Source organism: Brugia malayi, assembly GCF_000002995.4.
Source record: "Brugia malayi strain FR3 genome assembly, contig: Bm_v4_Chr4_scaffold_001, whole genome shotgun sequence".
Taxonomy (NCBI): domain Eukaryota; kingdom Metazoa; phylum Nematoda; class Chromadorea; order Rhabditida; family Onchocercidae; genus Brugia; species Brugia malayi.
This window is the reverse complement of record NW_025062478.1, coordinates 11,858,612-11,875,855: the sequence shown is the minus strand read 5'-3', so window position 1 is coordinate 11,875,855 and position 17,244 is coordinate 11,858,612. Positions and strand designations below refer to the sequence as shown.

Genomic DNA, 17,244 nt, shown 5'->3' with positions numbered 1-17,244 from the left:
ATTAACACACAATTCAATAATTTATTCAGGACAAATGTCAACAACAGTTATCAATCTTTCGGGAAAAGTCGCTCTAATAACGGGTAAGTTAACTTGAAAAATAAGAAGCTAAATTAGGATTGTGCTTATTTTCTATTATCTTTGTGAATGGTTAGATTGAAGATCATTCCCAGTTAAATATGATTAAATCTATTGTTGTTATTGACAAGCACTGTAAAAATATAAACGGAAAATGCAATAAAGTCCAGTATTTGAGAACGGAGAAGAGAACTGAATTTTATCAACCGATAAATTCAAAGTTCGTGAATTTATTATTTTTTTTTGGTTTGCGACTTTTTTGATCAAAGTTCGTGTTATGAGGTTCGGCACACGGTGGACGTGAAATTTGACGTAATGAATATGTTCTAAGCCGTGATAATGACGTATTGGAGATGGATTTAGTATAATTTATAATGCTGTCCTATAATTAATTATTTACAGATAATATATCATGTATTAAGTATATCAGTTTGCTAATTAAATTAATTAAAAAAAAAAGTGGTGCTGCAAAAATAGTTCTAACCAGTGGTGATTAATGTCATCAGGACTGTTATTAAGTAGTGGGAAAGTGTTGGAATTATTTTTAAATAATCAGAAGTATATTATAAATATCACCAAGTGACACAACAGTTATAGCAGAGATTAATGTTTGGTAATTTGGACTGAAGACGAAAGGAGATGAAGATAATGTATTTAGCATACATTTCCGTGAATGTTTTGTAGCATAGAAAAGATGAAGAATAGAACAGGTTGAGAGGGAATTTTATAAAAATTTCTTTTTGGATTGGAATTTTCACTCAGTAAATTCATCACAACTGCAAAATTAAATTCGCTTCAATAAATGATTACTAACTGATCGAAAGTTGGAAAGAATGTAACAAACGCAAAGTATTGTTGCAATTGTTATCTGAAGATGGAAAGAGATAAAGATAATATTGGTAGAGATCTCTATTTAACATTTCTACACTTCCATTTTTCCCTTTTGGGATTTCAGAACTTTCAGTTTAATTAATTGATTTTACAAAAATTCATTAAGGAGCAACATCTGGTATTGGATATTCAACAGCACATCTTTTTCACCAGCTCGGCGCAACACTTGTTGTGACCGGAAGAAATTCTGAGCGGTTGAAAACGCTCGAAGAACAGTTGCAAGATGGAAAGGTTGTTTACTATTAGTTTTAAGAGTAGGTTAAGAATTATCAAGAATTTATCAACCGTTGAACTTCATAAGCTGAGTGTTCCTTATACGGACTACATTCAAAATTAAAATAACGGATGTATTTACAAGTCATCTTGATTAATCCATTCACTTCGAAACTTTTGACATCTTGAGCTTCCAAACTAGCTGACGGTGCGATATCTTGGTAATTATCTTCATAAAATCTTTGAAATATCATTTTATTGGTGACCTCTTTTGATCCTTTTTTTTATTTTTTTTTACAAAGGGATTAATTGTTCGGTTGTAGAGTCAAGTTTTGGCCATCACTGCAGATCTTACGAAGGAAGAAGAAATCCGGCGGCTCGCTAAAACGACTGTCGATAAATTTCACACCTTGGATATCTTGGTAATTATCTTATATTTTGATTAGCTCCATAGGAAAGAAAAATTTTAACGAAATAAATTAGATCAGTAACGTTTTGTAAAATATGGATTATTACAGATTAGACTAATTTGATATGATTTTTGAAATTAAAGATAACGTATGCTAAATAAAAGATTTGTGATAAAATTTGTGGAGTAAATCATGCCGTTTTTATTTTCTCCTAATAAAAATTGTTTCTCATTTGATTAGGACTTCGAACTGAGAATTCAAGAAGATGGAGAGGGTTTTTTCTGTTGCTACATGTGAAAAGTGCGGGATGGAGGATGAGTATAATTGCAAAAACCAACATTTTATTTCTTTAGAATCTTGAAGAGGGATATTAATTTGAGGATTTTGAAGTTGGATTTTTTTTCGAAAGTTTTCTGTATATATTTTGCTGGTTCTGCGGCTCATTTCTATTTTTTGTAGGGGAACTGTATTTTAAATAGGGTGTGATAGATTTTGATTGTGATTTTAGGTCAACAATGCTGGTATTATTGGCAAAGGTACGATTGAAGACACAACGTTGGAGCAATATGACCGAATAATGTCGACCAATTTACGCTCAATGTTTTACTTGACGCAACAGCTCATTCCACAATTGATTGCATCTAAAGGTTCTGTTGTAAATGTATCCAGTGTTAACGGGATAAGATCGGTTCGTTTCTTAATAACTTATCAGTGAAGGACTAGTTTCTAAATGTTTTGCTAGACTAGTATTAGTATTTCATTCAACATAGTGTTAAACTTCGGTAGTTGAACTTAGAATGATGATCCATTTTGTTTATGGGCTTCTACTATTCTGGAAAAAATTGAAGCTACGTTAATTTTCTGAAAGGATTTTTATATCACAGATTTAGAGTTACTGTGTTAGAAAATTGTATTGGGTGTTAGAAAATTAAAAAAAAAAAAATGAAAAACAATTCCCTAATTTTGGATTTTTATTATAATTAAAATTTATTCATACCATATATTGCTCCGTTAATTGCTATCCTGTTTTAGTTCCCTGGTGTCTTGGCATACAACATATCAAAAGCTGGCGTTGATCAGTTTACGCGGTGTATTGCGCTTGAATTAGCACCAAAAGGTGTACGTGTCAATTCAGTCAAGTAAGTAAATAATCCTATTTTATTACTAGTTATGTTTTGTTTATGCGATATTCTGGAACTAGCATACACGAATTTCTCTTGTTATTTTGAATTTAAATTTCTTTTAGTCCCGGTGTCACGAAAACAGATCTTCACAGACGTAGTGGTATGGATGAAGCAGCTTATGAAGCTTTTATCAAGCATTCCGAAAGTACTCATGCGCTTGGTCGCGTGGGTAACCCAGATGAAGTAGCAAATGCAATTGCATTTCTGGCGAGCAGTGCATCATCATTTATCACCGGAGCATCAATTCCAGTTGATGGTGGTCGTCACGCTATGTGCCCACGTTAGAGATTCTTTAACATCTAGTTTATTGTCAGCTGATACCACTATATCAACTTTCCATTTTACTGTGTAATCTGTGAAGTGATAAAACTAATGTTGATGTCAGTGCATTTTTTTTAAGAAGCTAAAATTTTTCTGTATAACAAATTTTTTAGTGTGTCTGCAGATTCTTTTCCATCATTTTAAAACTCTTCAGCAATAGTAGCAAAAATAAGTTTGCTTTACAAGCACATCATCGTATTGTACCATTTGGAAATGTTGCTTGGCATTGCTGGAGTAGGACTTGAAGCATTTGCTGGCCGTTTACATAAGCCTGTAACTGCAATAATCAAGTTCGCTCTAAAGTTTAATAAAGTTTAGGTAAAGTACTCATAAATTACCTTACCACAGTCGGCTATTTTTGCAAACTGTTTTGTAATCGTTATTTGGATTTTAGAATTTGTAAAATTGTAACATTCAGTTTTTAAAACTCGTCAGGTTGCATGGAAATCTTTCATTTTGGATAAATAAAGATTCCGAAAAATGCAGACTTGTTTCACAGATAATATATGCATTGCGAAAAGTTACAGGCGTATGTTATGGTCAGCAAACATATTAAGGTTTTGGGAATTTACAATCGTTAGAACAAATGATTCTTACATGTTAAATAATTTCATTGAAAAATTCAGATTTTTTAAACTTAAATTTTAAGAAATGTTTTGAATTCTAGGTATAAGAAATTTTTTGCAGTAAAGCTAGGATCGATGACGCAATATACAGCGACAGAAAATGAAAATGAAGGAGAATTTGTCGTAGTGAATTCATATGATGATGCAGAGGAGAATGAGTATATTATTGCAAGTCGTTCGGAACCGGTAATTTATCCAGCAAGACGACAGCATGAAAATTCGATTCGACGGAGTAATCGCCGGTTGATTGCCAACAATCGCAATAGTGACGAGCGAACCGACCCAATTCCTGGAACTATTACAAGAAGGTTAGATAAAAAGATCGCATAATCCATCTTTTTTGGATCTGTGAAAACGTATAATGTAATGCTTGTTAATTTGGTGTTGGCAAATATTAACTCTATTTTTTTTTTTTTTTAGCTTAGAATAATATCAGAAACAATGAAGTAGAAAAATTTGTGCTTTCAAAAGCTGTCTGTTTCAGTTAACAGATTTGTTTTTGGTTTAAAGAGAATTTTTCATAATGGTAGCAGTGCACCAAAAGTACTGAAAATGTATCTAAATATCAGGCTTCAGTATATGTTTATGGCTGCATACATCTAAAATTTATACTGACAAGTTTCAGGATTATACCGCCGAGACGTTATTCTCCAGGTCCAGCTGATTACAGGACGTTAAATATGTCATCCGTCGAGAAGAAGTCATGCTTTGCTCCACATCATGCTGAGCAGTAAGTTCGAAGCAATAGTAAATCATTTAAAAAATAGAAAAATCTATTTTAATGATGTATTAACAATGTGAGATGGTATTAGTCAAATAATATCAAGATGAAAGAATCCTGTTAAACCCAAATTTATTAGCTGGTGCCATCCGATGGACTATATCGGTAGAAGATTTTGATTGAGATAGGTTGTTTTTTTTTTTTTTTTGGTGTCTTTCTTGGAAAATTGGCATATTACTGATGTGCAACCCTATCACAAGAAGACTAGTTAGTTGAACGTTTTTATCTATTTCAATAGATGTATTTCGTATGCCAAAACTGTTTAGATTTGGGAATTTTCGTAAAAACTTTTCATGATTACCATATAATGAAAGAATGCACTTCAGAAGTTCAATGCCTAAGAACGTGACGAAAGAAATAATCAGCCACGAAGCTATCACGCAGCATATAATGTTATTTTTTACTTCTCTAAGAATTTTGATTTATTCGTTTTTGTTATTTCTGACAGAAAAGCAAAAAAAAAAAAAAGAAGTCTTTAATGAAAATTCCATTTTTAAAGTTTGCGTACATATTTTCTTTTTTTTTTTCAGTGAACAGGATAATAACATTGCTGAAATGACTGATGGTCCCGTGTTCCGTGCTAAGTTTATCAATACTATTGCTGATGTCCCACTTGCCATATTAATGCGTAGTGGACCGTAAGTATCATCTAGCATATATTTTTTGTGTGTTTGCTTGTTTAATTAACCGTTTCAATTTTCTGATGAATTTATGATTCTGAATAACATTTTTCTTTTCTAAATTCAAGTTTTAACTATTAAGAATGCTATTTCATTGTACTTTAAACTACTCAAAATTTTGAGTTTTTCAGGTTAGGTATGAATGCATGCGATAGACCACCAATAGTGCGACTTACAGGACGATCAGCATCTTTCTCATTTATCGTGGATTTAACAACTTTTGACATTACAGATCTCATTTATGATGGATTAGGTATACTCCATACTTCTTTGTACTTTTCATTTGATTCTGTATTTTTAATTTACAAGTTTGAATTTATAAATTCATTTTTATAACCTCTCATTTTAATGATACAGTGGGGGAGAGAGAAAAAAAAAAGGTTATTTTTTGCATAAAATTTCTAGCCCTGAAAATTCGTTCTTTTTTCTTAGTTCTAAGTTGATTTCCTAAGGTTATCTGTATTCCTATGCAAAATCAAATGAATAAAAATTGAAGATGGTTGGAGTTCTCGTGGATTGGTTTCTAAGTTTTTCTTCAACAAAGATAAGGCAAAGTGTGCTCAGGGAAAGCATGAATATACAATTCTGCGGAAAGTTTTAATCCATCCTCATACTGTTCCTTCAAGTTCTGTCCGAAAAGTGATTTGGCAAGTGATGAAAGGGAATGAATGTTGTAGGTAATGTCTATTTAGTTTTGTACAGTTTCATTTAATTATTGTTTTTACATTGCTGCGCAATATTGCCGCTGTTAATATCACATAGTATTATGTGGAATCAAAGAGCTTTTCTTGCATTTGCATAAATTGGACATTTCATTAAAAGATTATAATCAATGTAACATTTATCTAGTCTAACTGCTATTGGGGCTACTGATTGTTTGAATTGATTTTCAAAGAGAAAGGTAGATTAGTATCTGTGTCTCCGTATATAGTAAAAAGTTACTGCCGTAGATTGATCTTTGAATTTCAACATTACAATTTTTTTTTATATAATTAAGGTATGCATTAATTTCCTACAACATCACTAATGATGCGGTGCTAGATAGCCGTGCTTTTGTATTGGATCGTGATAAAATTGTTGAGACAGAAAGTACAGGTGTTGAATCCTCAGGCGTGCAAGGAGTTGATGGTATATCTGTGCATGTTGGTAATCAAAACGCCAATGTATGTATATATTAAACCTTTCAAATCTTTTATCTTTTTTTTTTTTTACTTTACTTGATCTTTTTTATGTTTTGTTTGAATGAATCTTTCACTACATATAGTACGGTTGTTTAGGAAAACTGAATTGGATTTAAAGAATTTTTTATAGACTTCTGATGATCTGATGTGTGAAGGTGAAGAAGATGGCGATGATATTGAGTTTTACTTTGCTGGAGGAACGGAAAGTCTCAAGCGACAAATGGAAGAAATTCCGGAACTAGATACAGAGTTCGTATTTCCTGTTTGGATTACATGAATTATTATCGACCTTCTTTTAAATTTCTCTTTCGTGTTGCTCACGGATAAATCTCTTCTGCTTTCCTTACTTTTCCTCTTTATATGAGAATCAGTGTGATATAATAATAATTGTTTTGAGCATATATTGTATTTTGTATTTAGTATGTATTTTATGAAAATGGATATTTATTGTTAACCAAGGTTTGTTCATTTTCAGAGGACTCTGCATGATCACGGATGCACCAGTATTCATGCAGAAATTTGTCGGAACACTGGCGGATGCACCATTGGAATTGCTGATACAAGAAGATGAGTAAGTGCTAATCTCTTCTTTTTCTATTTTTTTTTTTTTTTTAGAACAACATTGATTTCCATTTTATTAATTTTTTCTTGTTTCTACTAACGTCAAATTGGAATTTCACTTAATCGACATATAATCTGTCCTGAGTTGTACCTTAGTTTAATGTATGCAAGTGCCGTTTTAGATTGGATGCATCGATACCCGTATGTACATATGTTCCTAAAATCAATCTTTATGGAGCCGCAGCTTGTCTTAGTTTTTTAATCGATACGAAATGTTTCCCTGTGTCAGATATCAGTTCGGATAATCTCGGTAATTTAACTGCTTTGAGATGTATGAATGAATGAAATAAGAATTCATTGGAAGTTTAGAGATGAAAATTGCTAATTTTGTGTTTGATACAATTCTACAAAATTTTGCATTATAATATAGTAATAATATGTTGGATAATAATATGTAGAATTTGAATATCTTTTAATCAGGTCAATGGAACGCTAAAGATGGACGTCGTATGAGTGTTCGTAAGTTCTACTACCGAACAAAAAATAAACCAGACGGAATGGAGCAGGAATATTGCGTGGTTCGACGACGTTATCTGCATCCTCATTGTATTCCAAATAATTCAATACGGAAAGTGATTTGGTTGATCAAAAAAGGTGATGAATATTGCCGGTAAGTATTGCTTGTTCATTAAATTGTATTTAAATTAATATGGAATTTAAAAATGATCAACAATATGAAATTGATAGTTGAAATATCACTTTAGTTGAAATGTAACTTGCAATCTGATGCTTTATCGAAATTTTTAGTTCAAAATACAATTATTTTAATTCATACTTTTAGTTACTCATTGGTTTCGTACTATATCGAAGCAGATGCTCATGTTATGCAAATACCTCATGGTAATTCGCGTACCAACCAGAAAAGCTATATTCGAACATGTCCAAGTGAAGTAAAGAAACGTCCGTGCAACATTAAGCAGGAAGATGCGATCCTTGCAGATACGGCAAATACCGCGGGGAGTCTTATGTTGCAGGAACCGGATTTTGAAGTGGGTAACGAGGTAAGTGATGAAATACATAAGGCAACGTAAGCTGTTTTAAATTTCTAACTGTTACGTTCTGGAAAATGAAGAGGATAATAACTATTAAAATGATTTTGCTAAAAAAGAATGCTGAAATTCGTTTTTGAAATGCAAAATATATGTTTGAGGTGGATGTCGAAGCTGATGATGTTTCGGAGAGCTCCGAAGTAGACGTCGACGGTAACAGTCCTCAGGAAGTCTGCAGTCCTACTGTTCAGGACGTTCTCATATCCGACAGGTATATCCTGATTTTAATCATTAGTTTAATTCTTTTTAATTAATGGATTATTTTAGAATATTTCGCATTATTTTTCATCATTTTTTACTCAAAATTATCGATTGAGTTGGATTTTTATGCAGTAGCATTATAATTTGGAAAATCGGGAAAAATATTAATATTGGACACAATGGAAAGCAGTGAGAAGTATCCCTGAGACAAAAATCTAATTCCTCTGAATTCATGTCTATATTTATCTTAAAATAATTGGTTTTAGTGAAATGATCCACAGAATAAGTTTGGTTACAACAAGTACACCATTTAATTGTGCATATATCAATGCCATAACAGAATTACCGCTTTCTTTACTTCGACGACCAGAAATGTTAGTTTTCTTTCCTTTTTAAGAGGTTTTAAACATAGGACAGTTAAGTGCTATTATTGTTGATGTCTGTTAGATGTGCTTGATTTTTGCAAGCTAATTAGAAGTCAGGAACAAACAAATGTAAAAGGAAATTGAAGTATAACTTAATGCAGGATTTATGTTATTGCAGAACAAATGATGTTGCACCAGTAAACACTGCAGTACCTCAAATTCGACTAATTAGTCAAGCCGTACAGATGTCGTTCATTGTCGATACTTCGCAGATTCCATATGTGGAGTGGAATTGGGATGGATTGGGTTCGTCTTTGTTATTGAATTTATCATTTATAGTGACACATTCATTCATGATGATGCGAAACTTGGGCAATAATATTACTAATGGCGATAGTTGAATAAATAGAGCAAAGAACAATCAGAAGTTGTTCGAATAATCAGTAAAAAAGTGGGTGAACTGAATAGAAATGTTATTTTGTTGCAAACATTGTCCTATTAATTTTAGGTGCATGGAACACGTCACGTGGCAACCGCGTCACTTTAAGTAAATACTGTTATGACACAAACGATAGTAGATGTGGTACTAAAGGATATGCCTATTGCGTCATTAAGAAGAAATATGTGCATCCGTATTCGGTACCACCCAGTGCTGTGCGGAAAGTTGTTTGGCTTATCAAGGAAGTTGATGGCAGCTATAACAGGTAAGTGGAGATTGTACTTTCTTTTTTGGTTCGTTTATTTTTTCTTATTGGAATCATTTCGTTATCCTTTTAATCTCTTTACTTGCTTATCTGTTTTTCCGTTTTATATTTAAGTATATTAAAAATAAAAAAACATGAGTGTGTTTGTCAAATTAAAGAAAAATTGCTTTTTTTTTTATTGATACTTTGTACTGCCATTTACTATTTTGCTACATTTAAGTTATTTGCACCACTATAATTTAACTATGGCAATCTATAGTACAATAATCTTTTTCGCTTGCAATCTTCACATGAAGCTAATTTGCTGTCCATTTTTACTTAGAAACAAAATGTCGTTACAGATATATGCTTGTGACATACAAAATCGAACGTGATGCGGTTGTTACGATTAAAAGAATACAACAGCAGGTAGCATCGGAACAGCGAATGCAACGAACGTCTATTCTTGCTGATGAAACAATTTATGACCAAAAGTAAGATATTTGCTTTCGTAATAAATTAATCCGCATTGAGTCATTAAATATGCTTTAACAAAAATTGTATTAAAAGTAGTAAATAACATCTGAGATGTTGTTTACTTGAAGAAAAATCAAGTTTTTGAAGTTTAAATTTTGCTTAAGGTTTCCAAACTATCTCATATTTTTGTTAAGCGAAATAAATCATGAAATTGCTCGCGTGACAAAAAGTCCAGTATTCCTAAAGCAGTTTATCAATAATGTTAATGATTTACCACTGGATACCCTGCTCGAACAAGATCAGTAAGTTGTTTCTTTTTTTTATTGATAGTCTCATGTACGTTTGATGAATTACTGTTCGTGTACTTTTCAGTTACTTCAAAAAATTACTTAGTTACTGCCGCGTTTGAATAATTATGTGTCTTTACTCAAAGCATTACTTTTCCTCATTAAAAGAAACAAATGGCAGGGAACCAGAATTAATGGATTGCACATTTTTAATAATTAATAGGTATAATTCCTTGCCCACTTGCTTTTATTTCCAGAATTGATCTTCCGGTATGCGACGCGGTTCCACATATAGCAGTATTACGTGAACCAACTGTTTATCCACTACAGATGACATTTCTAATTGATACGGAAAAAGTAGCAATAAGTGATCTCAGCGTTGATAATCTAGGTATGATCACTTCTCGAGATTTCTTGAGTCTTTTTTTGTATCATTTGTAATTGGTACTTTTAATTGGTACTAATAGATACTTTAAAATGCTCAAATATCGAGATTTTTCTGAAGCTTCCAAATATTTTAGGACAATGGAATACGACACATGGTCGACGTATGACCCTTCGCAAATTTTATTTTTCTCGTGATAGGCAACGTTGTCTTGAAGGGGCTCATTATTTTACAGTTGTACGGAAAACTTATGTTCATCCAAACAGTATACCTGATGGAATGGTTCGGAAAATAATATGGCAAGCTTGCACTCCCGAAGGATATGCCAGGTTTATGCGTAATATCTAATCTTATTTTGATATTAGTTAATTGCACTTCGGTACAGCTTAAGAATTGTATTTATCGAACTTTAAATTCCGTTTGCTGAAAAACTAAATTCCACATGTAAAATCAAGTTTCAAATTACAAAATGTATTGAACTACAATAGTTTTTACTATTTATATTCCTTCTTTTGAAATTTCTTTGTTAGAATTGAGAAGAAGAGCGAAAGGGAAGGGAAAGCTGAAATGAAGTTGAAGTCTGAGAAATTGAAATCGTTGGCATATAATTGTTTTTTTTTTTGATTTGAATTTAAAATAATTCAGGTACGCGTTAATTTCGTATGATATTGGTATAAACACTGTGGTTGAGGCCATACCTCACGGTAATTCAAAACGCAATACTGCCGTCTACCAACGCAAAGAACCAAGCTTGATTGCTGAAAGAAAACGTGAAAAGATAAAGCGATTGTGAGTTTATGTGATTTTTCTACTCAGCATCTTTCAGATGAAATAAATCGTATTTCACATTTCACTAAATTTTCAGTATTTATTTTCCTCAACTACGTGTATAATAGGATTTCTTTGAAAGATTGTGAGATAAATTATAATTCCTATATTTATAACGTGAATAACGTCTAACAATTAATTATCGGATTGAAGCGATGGATTCGATTGCTTTGTAAACAATTTTATTAGGTTCTTTTCGGTACACTAATTATTAGAAAATGGGTTTTTTTTTTCTTTTTTCAGATAAAATTTTTTCAAATTAAGTATATTTTAGAAGCGAGAGAAGTTCCTTGGAACCAGAAGATGCCTTTGTAGCCATGAAGCATGCTCGACTAGGTTCCTACGTTGCTGGTCCATCAAGTGTCACCTTATATGAAGATAGTAATTATGAAGAAGTTGAAGATGCTTATCCGTTAACACATGAAGAATTGGTATGCTTATTTAAATCTAATTTCTTTAGGAAATTTGTTTCAAACTTGAATTGCATTGGTCTGCTTTGGAGAATTTCCTTTTAAAAAGTATTGCCAGAAGTTTTTTTAGATGAGTCGTATGGCACTTCCGAGTTTACGGCGCTTCACAAGACCCTATCATAATGACGAACCGTTCAGTGTGGTCTTTCTATTAGACCAGCATGTAGGCATTGTGCAATGTGCGTCGTGTGGTGTTGATTTTTCGCGGCAACCGCAACCTCCCGAAGATTTGGTTTTGGAACATGTAGAACGCTTCTGGAACCAACGAACTTGTACCTACTCTACTCAACAAATGCAAAAGAAGTATTATTCCATTATCATTGAGCTGACATCCTTCCTTAATATACTTTATTTATTCTGATATCTTTCCTTATTATACTTATTGCTTAATGAATGAGTAACTTTAAAAAAAAATGAATATCGAAATATATATTATTGGAGTAAAAAGAAATTAAAAATATAAGATAGAAATTATTATGGTTTCCCTTGTGAAATGGTTTTTCGATATATATAACAGTTGGGCATCAACAATACTATTTTTAAATTTATTTAAAAAAAAAAAAATTCTTGATCTTATTCGAAGTTTAAGTGGGAGCTAGTATTGTAATACGGATAGTTACTTTCTTCCCAATTTGTCTTTCTTCATATGCTCAGTATCCAGTTGTTTAGAAAATACATTGTTAACTTTTAGATTCTAGATCAAGGTTGGAACTTCACTTTGATTCATTTTTTATGAACGAAGTGGCTAATTGTAATTGAAAAAGTTACTTAAGTATTCAGTTTAAGATTTTGTTTTTTTTTTTTTTTAAAGAGACATATTAGACTTCTCAGCGTGTTTCTTGACACTGGTTATATTGACACTGGAATCTAAAATCTCATTTAAAAACTTTTGATCTATTCTTTTGTTTTGTACACTAACATTTTAAAAAATAGTATAATGATGTGGCAGTTCCTTGTGCATTTTTTTACAAAAATAGTAAATTTTTGAGTGGGAAGAAAAACTTTTTAATGGAATTTAAGAATATTAGTGACAGTTATTTAAGTAAATTTCTGGTTTGATAAACAGTTATTCCATTTCAGATATATACACGCGCGTTTAGAATGTGTTTTAGCTCGATATGAATATTTCACAACATTGGATTTCCTTGTGATATCTCATGATGTTCGAATGCGCTTAACTAATATTCATCAACAGCATTTGAGTATTGAATTTGGTTGTTCATTTGAATAAATTAGGTTGCTGTTGTTGTCTTTATTTAATGTATATAGCAATTATAGGACTAAATAAAAAATTTTCCGCTATATTTTATAAACATTATGAATATTATGATTTACTAATTTATGCTTTACTGTCCTTCAAAAATAAAACTGGGTGAAAAGATTCAATTTTAAAGTGATATTTGAGATCTTTTTTTGAGCCAAAACTCTCATAATTCATATGGCAACTTTTATTTGCATATATGATCTTACACCTTTATTTTTCTTTTGGATGAAAATTGAACCTTTTTATTAAAGTTGAATCTCGCTACGTATTGACAGCTTATTTGGGCATTATCAGCAATTGTTTTCAATTCTGTTGAAGAAAAAAATTGTTTATAGAAAAAATAAGATGCTCTGATCGATCGTTAATTTTATTTCTGGAAATTCTTTTTAGAACAATTTCTTATCTTTTACCTTTTAGACATAGCTTTTTTATTTTTTCACTTTTCATTTTTTCAAAATGAAGCTTATCCATTGGGCTCAAATGAAATATTACGAACCTGTTTGTATTTTGCTTTCTAAAATGTATTAATTGAAAAGTTCAAAACCATATATTGGATAATTAAAGGATTAAATTTAGTTCTGTTTTGTAAATAGTATACTTTTCGTGATAGAGAGAAAGGCAATTATAGCTGCTGTAATTATGATGCTTTTGCCTTTTTTTTCCTCTATGCATGAATATGTTTGTAAAGAAGAAAAACGTTGAAAGGAAATTTCATATTTTTTATGGCAATAAAAGATTTACTAATTTTTCGTTCTTACAGTTGCAGATTAAACTCAGTCATTTTTAATCAATTTCGTATTTCAAATATTTTTCATCAATTGTGTTAATATCACAAGTTATCACAGATAACAATTCTTTTATTATCATTGATTGATGATATCATCATTATTCATCGTATAAGTTTCACGGAATTTTGTGATATTGTTTGCTGATGAATGCAAAAAGAAGTTTGTTTATATCTTCTGAAGATGATACTGCATAAGTCTTCCTAGTTTATTATTATTATTATTATTTATATTAATTGATCTTGTATTAATGATTCATCAGAGCTTCTTGGTTGGTATATACTAATGACCGATGATCAGAAAGGCAAAATTTGTGATGAAAAAGACGTAACTGTGATAGGATATGAGGCAAAACCAGTTGAAATGGTTCGACCTGAAATGGTGGATATGGCACGACGTTTCATGATGATACCAAAGATTCGGGAAACACCTTTATTGCAACAAAAACAATTCCTACTTCAAAAGGGTGTGCGAGAAGATGAAATTAATGAAGCAATGAAAGGATTACCATTACAGCAAGATATTTGGGTGGGTAATTTCGAAAGCTAACTTTTACTGTTTAATTGCTTCAATTTCATATTTTATGATTGACAACATTTGATGATAAAAGTGTAGCAGTAATAAATTTAGTTTTTACCACTGTTTTATACACACATTATAATATTAGACATGAGGAATTTTATTAGTGAGGAAGTAATAATTATTGTCAGTGATATCACTATTTGAAGAATTATAGTTTTTTTTTTTTTTTTTTTTCTTATTCGTGATGTATTTCTTTTGGTCAATAATATGGCGCCATTATTATTGACATAAAATAGATCGATCTATTAGTAGCATAATATTGATATTGATAGTACTGCTACTATTACTGATGATATAGTTGGTTATTTACTCTTCACATTATTTATCATCCAAATCAAATTTTAATTGCTTAATTTTCTATTTAACTAAAATATTTGTGTGTCAATTTTATTCATATTATTACTTCATCATTACTTATAGAATATGAATAATACAGCAATGGGACATACGGTTACATCTGGTCTTTCGTATGATTTATCAACTAAATCATCAGGAGTTAATACTTTGCTATGCTTAACAAAATATGCAATGATTATCACGGGTTTTTCATATGCTGGTTGGCATTTGTTACGTTCATACATTTTGCCACGTTTTTTTAATATTCCGGAACCGACTGATAAAAGGGTTCATGTGATCGAAGAAAAAGTTTGTTTCCAAGTTTATCTTTTTGTTTTTAATTGAAAATAAATCTTCTAGGAAAGTTCCAGAATCAGGAATTTCGACAAAAACTTCATCGAAAAGCATTATTGAATCTTAGGCTAGAAAGTACATAAATAATAATATTCTTGAATGTTTCACAGTTTTGTTAAGGTAAAATCATTAATGGAAGGACGGACGTCGTTTGAGGAACTCTTTGATAGTTAACATTATTAACATTTTCAAAAAATTTTGAAAAATTTGGTTGAAAAAAAAAACTTAATTGGTAAACGAATAAGCCGAAGTTTTTTCTTTTTTTTTTTTTATTAACAGTAGTGATTCATGAATGTTTTCATTTAATCAGCAGTAATTTAATTTATGAATTCTTTTTAAAACATAAGTATTTTTGAATAAATAAATATATGTTTTATTTAATGGTGAACGATATTTTAAATTTATTTATTTTTTCATATTGGTTCCGTTCTTGAAGTATTTTGATTCTTGCAGATGAATGAATTGCAAGGAATGATGCAAGATGTAACCACCGAATTGCTTCTAAAATTGCAGACACTTATTGATAAACAAAATATTACGGATCGTATTTTATTTCAAAGCAGTGGTAATTGTAAGCTTTTTTTTTCCTTATTCTTCAAAATTTTTTCTAAAACTTAGACTTTTGATAATAATTAGAAGTTTAGGCATTGTGAACTTATTACTTCTGGATATGAGTTACTTTAGCTTTAATGCGTTTCATTTTTGAAACTTTTTCTGATTATTTTGAATTCTCATTTCAAGTTAAAAAATTTTTGTTTTTCATTTTGTAGGCTTCTATATATATATATTTATTTATTTATTTATCAGAAATTTATATATCTCATTCTTTTTCATTATGGCTACTTAAAGGTACTTAGTGCTTTTTACAGCATCACAACTTGATGATATACAGAAAGGTATTGAGAAAATCAGCGCAATACTTGTAAGCAAGGAACAACTGCCATCGATTCGAACATTACCTAGAAAGCGTACTGCAATAACTTCTCGTATATTTCTACGAACTGAGGATCCAAGCGGGTAAGTGTATAGCAGTTGAAGTCAGAAGTCATCTTTGGGACATTAAAATAATGAGCAAATTTTAAGTATTATTAACATTTTTCTCTTTACCAAGTTTTTTCTGCTTATTATACTTACCCTTTTAATATTCTGTGTTTTTAAGTCAGATATGTAATAATATTAATATTAATAATAATTAATAATAATAATAATAATAATGAAGATAGTTTTTAGCATTTTTTCTTTTCTTCCTTCAATATAGCATCATATTATTCGTGCAGAATCAACGTTTTGAAATCTTGAATTAAAAAAAATTTTTGAAAAATTTCAAATTTGATCAATTCAGATCTGCTCATTCATATAATGGACATTCGGAGGAGAAATCGGCACAAGCAGAGGAATTTGATGACAAAAATGGACACTCGGGGGGAAAATCAACACCAGTAGAGGAACTTGATGACAGTACTCAAGCAGAAAAAAATGATTCTAACTATGATTCGTAGATGAAATGTTCGTTTTATTAATGGTCGTTGTGTATTTTTCAGTCATGAAAAATTCATTGAAACTAGCAATGACCTTTAAAATCATTGTCAGACTTTTGGATAGGCAAAAAATTTCCGTTTTGGAATTTACTTTTTTTTTTTTTGAAAATTCTTTGATTTCACATTCAAATTAAATAATTTGCGAAATTTATTTTGATTGAAATATTCAAAAATTTGTTTTATCATTATCATTTTAAATTTTTGTGTTAGCACAAACGCTGTACTCTACAATAAAAAAAGCATTTAAAAGACAAAAATTTCTAATTTCCATAAAAGATGATTAAAATTGCTTTCAAAATACTTTTCAGCATTTAGTAAATGATATTTATTTTTTCAATACTTTCAGTAAATGATATATATATTAGTAAATGATACTTATATTTTTTTACTTTTGGTTTTACTTTTTTTTCTTTTCCTTGTTAACACAAGATCGAAAATGAATAGTGTAGTTAAAGTACAAATCAAATTCATTTTGCAACTAATAATTTGCGAGTGATAAACAAAAGAATGATGAAGAAGTTTTCATTTTCAATTAAGATACATGGCAAAAATTTATAATTTTCATTGGTATTTTGAAAATTTTCATGAAACAAATGTTTACTGTGTGAAATTTTCCAACAAATTTTTTGGTATATTTGTTAACAATGAATGATA

General features: G+C 30.6%; 2 protein-coding genes across 5 annotated transcripts; both read left to right on the top strand.

Moving 5' to 3' along the window:
- Nucleotides 1-34: 34 nt before the first annotated feature.
- Nucleotides 35-12,962, top strand: Bm5221 (the record flags this gene model as incomplete). Of its 2 annotated transcripts, XM_043082500.1 has the most annotated exons (30): nt 35-83; nt 1,076-1,200; nt 1,506-1,604; nt 2,101-2,280; nt 2,625-2,731; nt 2,839-3,056; nt 3,785-4,031; nt 4,349-4,453; nt 4,831-4,896; nt 5,035-5,142; nt 5,316-5,437; nt 5,681-5,861; nt 6,182-6,347; nt 6,496-6,614; nt 6,841-6,936; nt 7,109-7,236; nt 7,407-7,596; nt 7,768-7,987; nt 8,137-8,246; nt 8,503-8,610; nt 8,780-8,907; nt 9,110-9,305; nt 9,647-9,778; nt 9,956-10,063; nt 10,306-10,439; nt 10,570-10,762; nt 11,079-11,222; nt 11,536-11,692; nt 11,802-12,034; nt 12,812-12,962. In XM_043082500.1, 30 exons carry the CDS (start codon nt 35-37, stop codon nt 12,960-12,962), a joined length of 4,320 nt encoding a protein of 1,439 aa, XP_042938434.1. The 2 variants fall into 2 exon arrangements, with proteins under 2 accessions (XP_042938434.1, XP_001893056.2); XM_001893021.2 differs by lacking the exons at nt 35-83; nt 1,076-1,200; nt 1,506-1,604; ... (1 more) ...; nt 2,625-2,731; nt 2,839-3,056 and having other exon boundaries at nt 3,799-4,031.
- Nucleotides 12,963-14,065: 1,103 nt separating this feature from the next.
- Nucleotides 14,066-16,551, top strand: Bma-prx-14 (the record flags this gene model as incomplete). 3 transcript variants are annotated; one of them, XM_043082497.1, is made up of 5 exons in its annotated part: nt 14,066-14,308; nt 14,783-15,007; nt 15,506-15,623; nt 15,922-16,069; nt 16,395-16,551. In XM_043082497.1, the coding sequence occupies 5 exons, from the start codon at nt 14,066-14,068 to the stop codon at nt 16,549-16,551; spliced, it is 891 nt and encodes a 296-aa protein (XP_042938431.1). The 3 variants fall into 3 exon arrangements, with proteins under 3 accessions (XP_042938431.1, XP_042938432.1, XP_042938433.1); XM_043082498.1 differs by having other exon boundaries at nt 14,144-14,308; XM_043082499.1 differs by lacking the exon at nt 14,066-14,308 and having other exon boundaries at nt 14,786-15,007.
- Between the last annotated feature and the right edge of the window lie 693 nt (nt 16,552-17,244).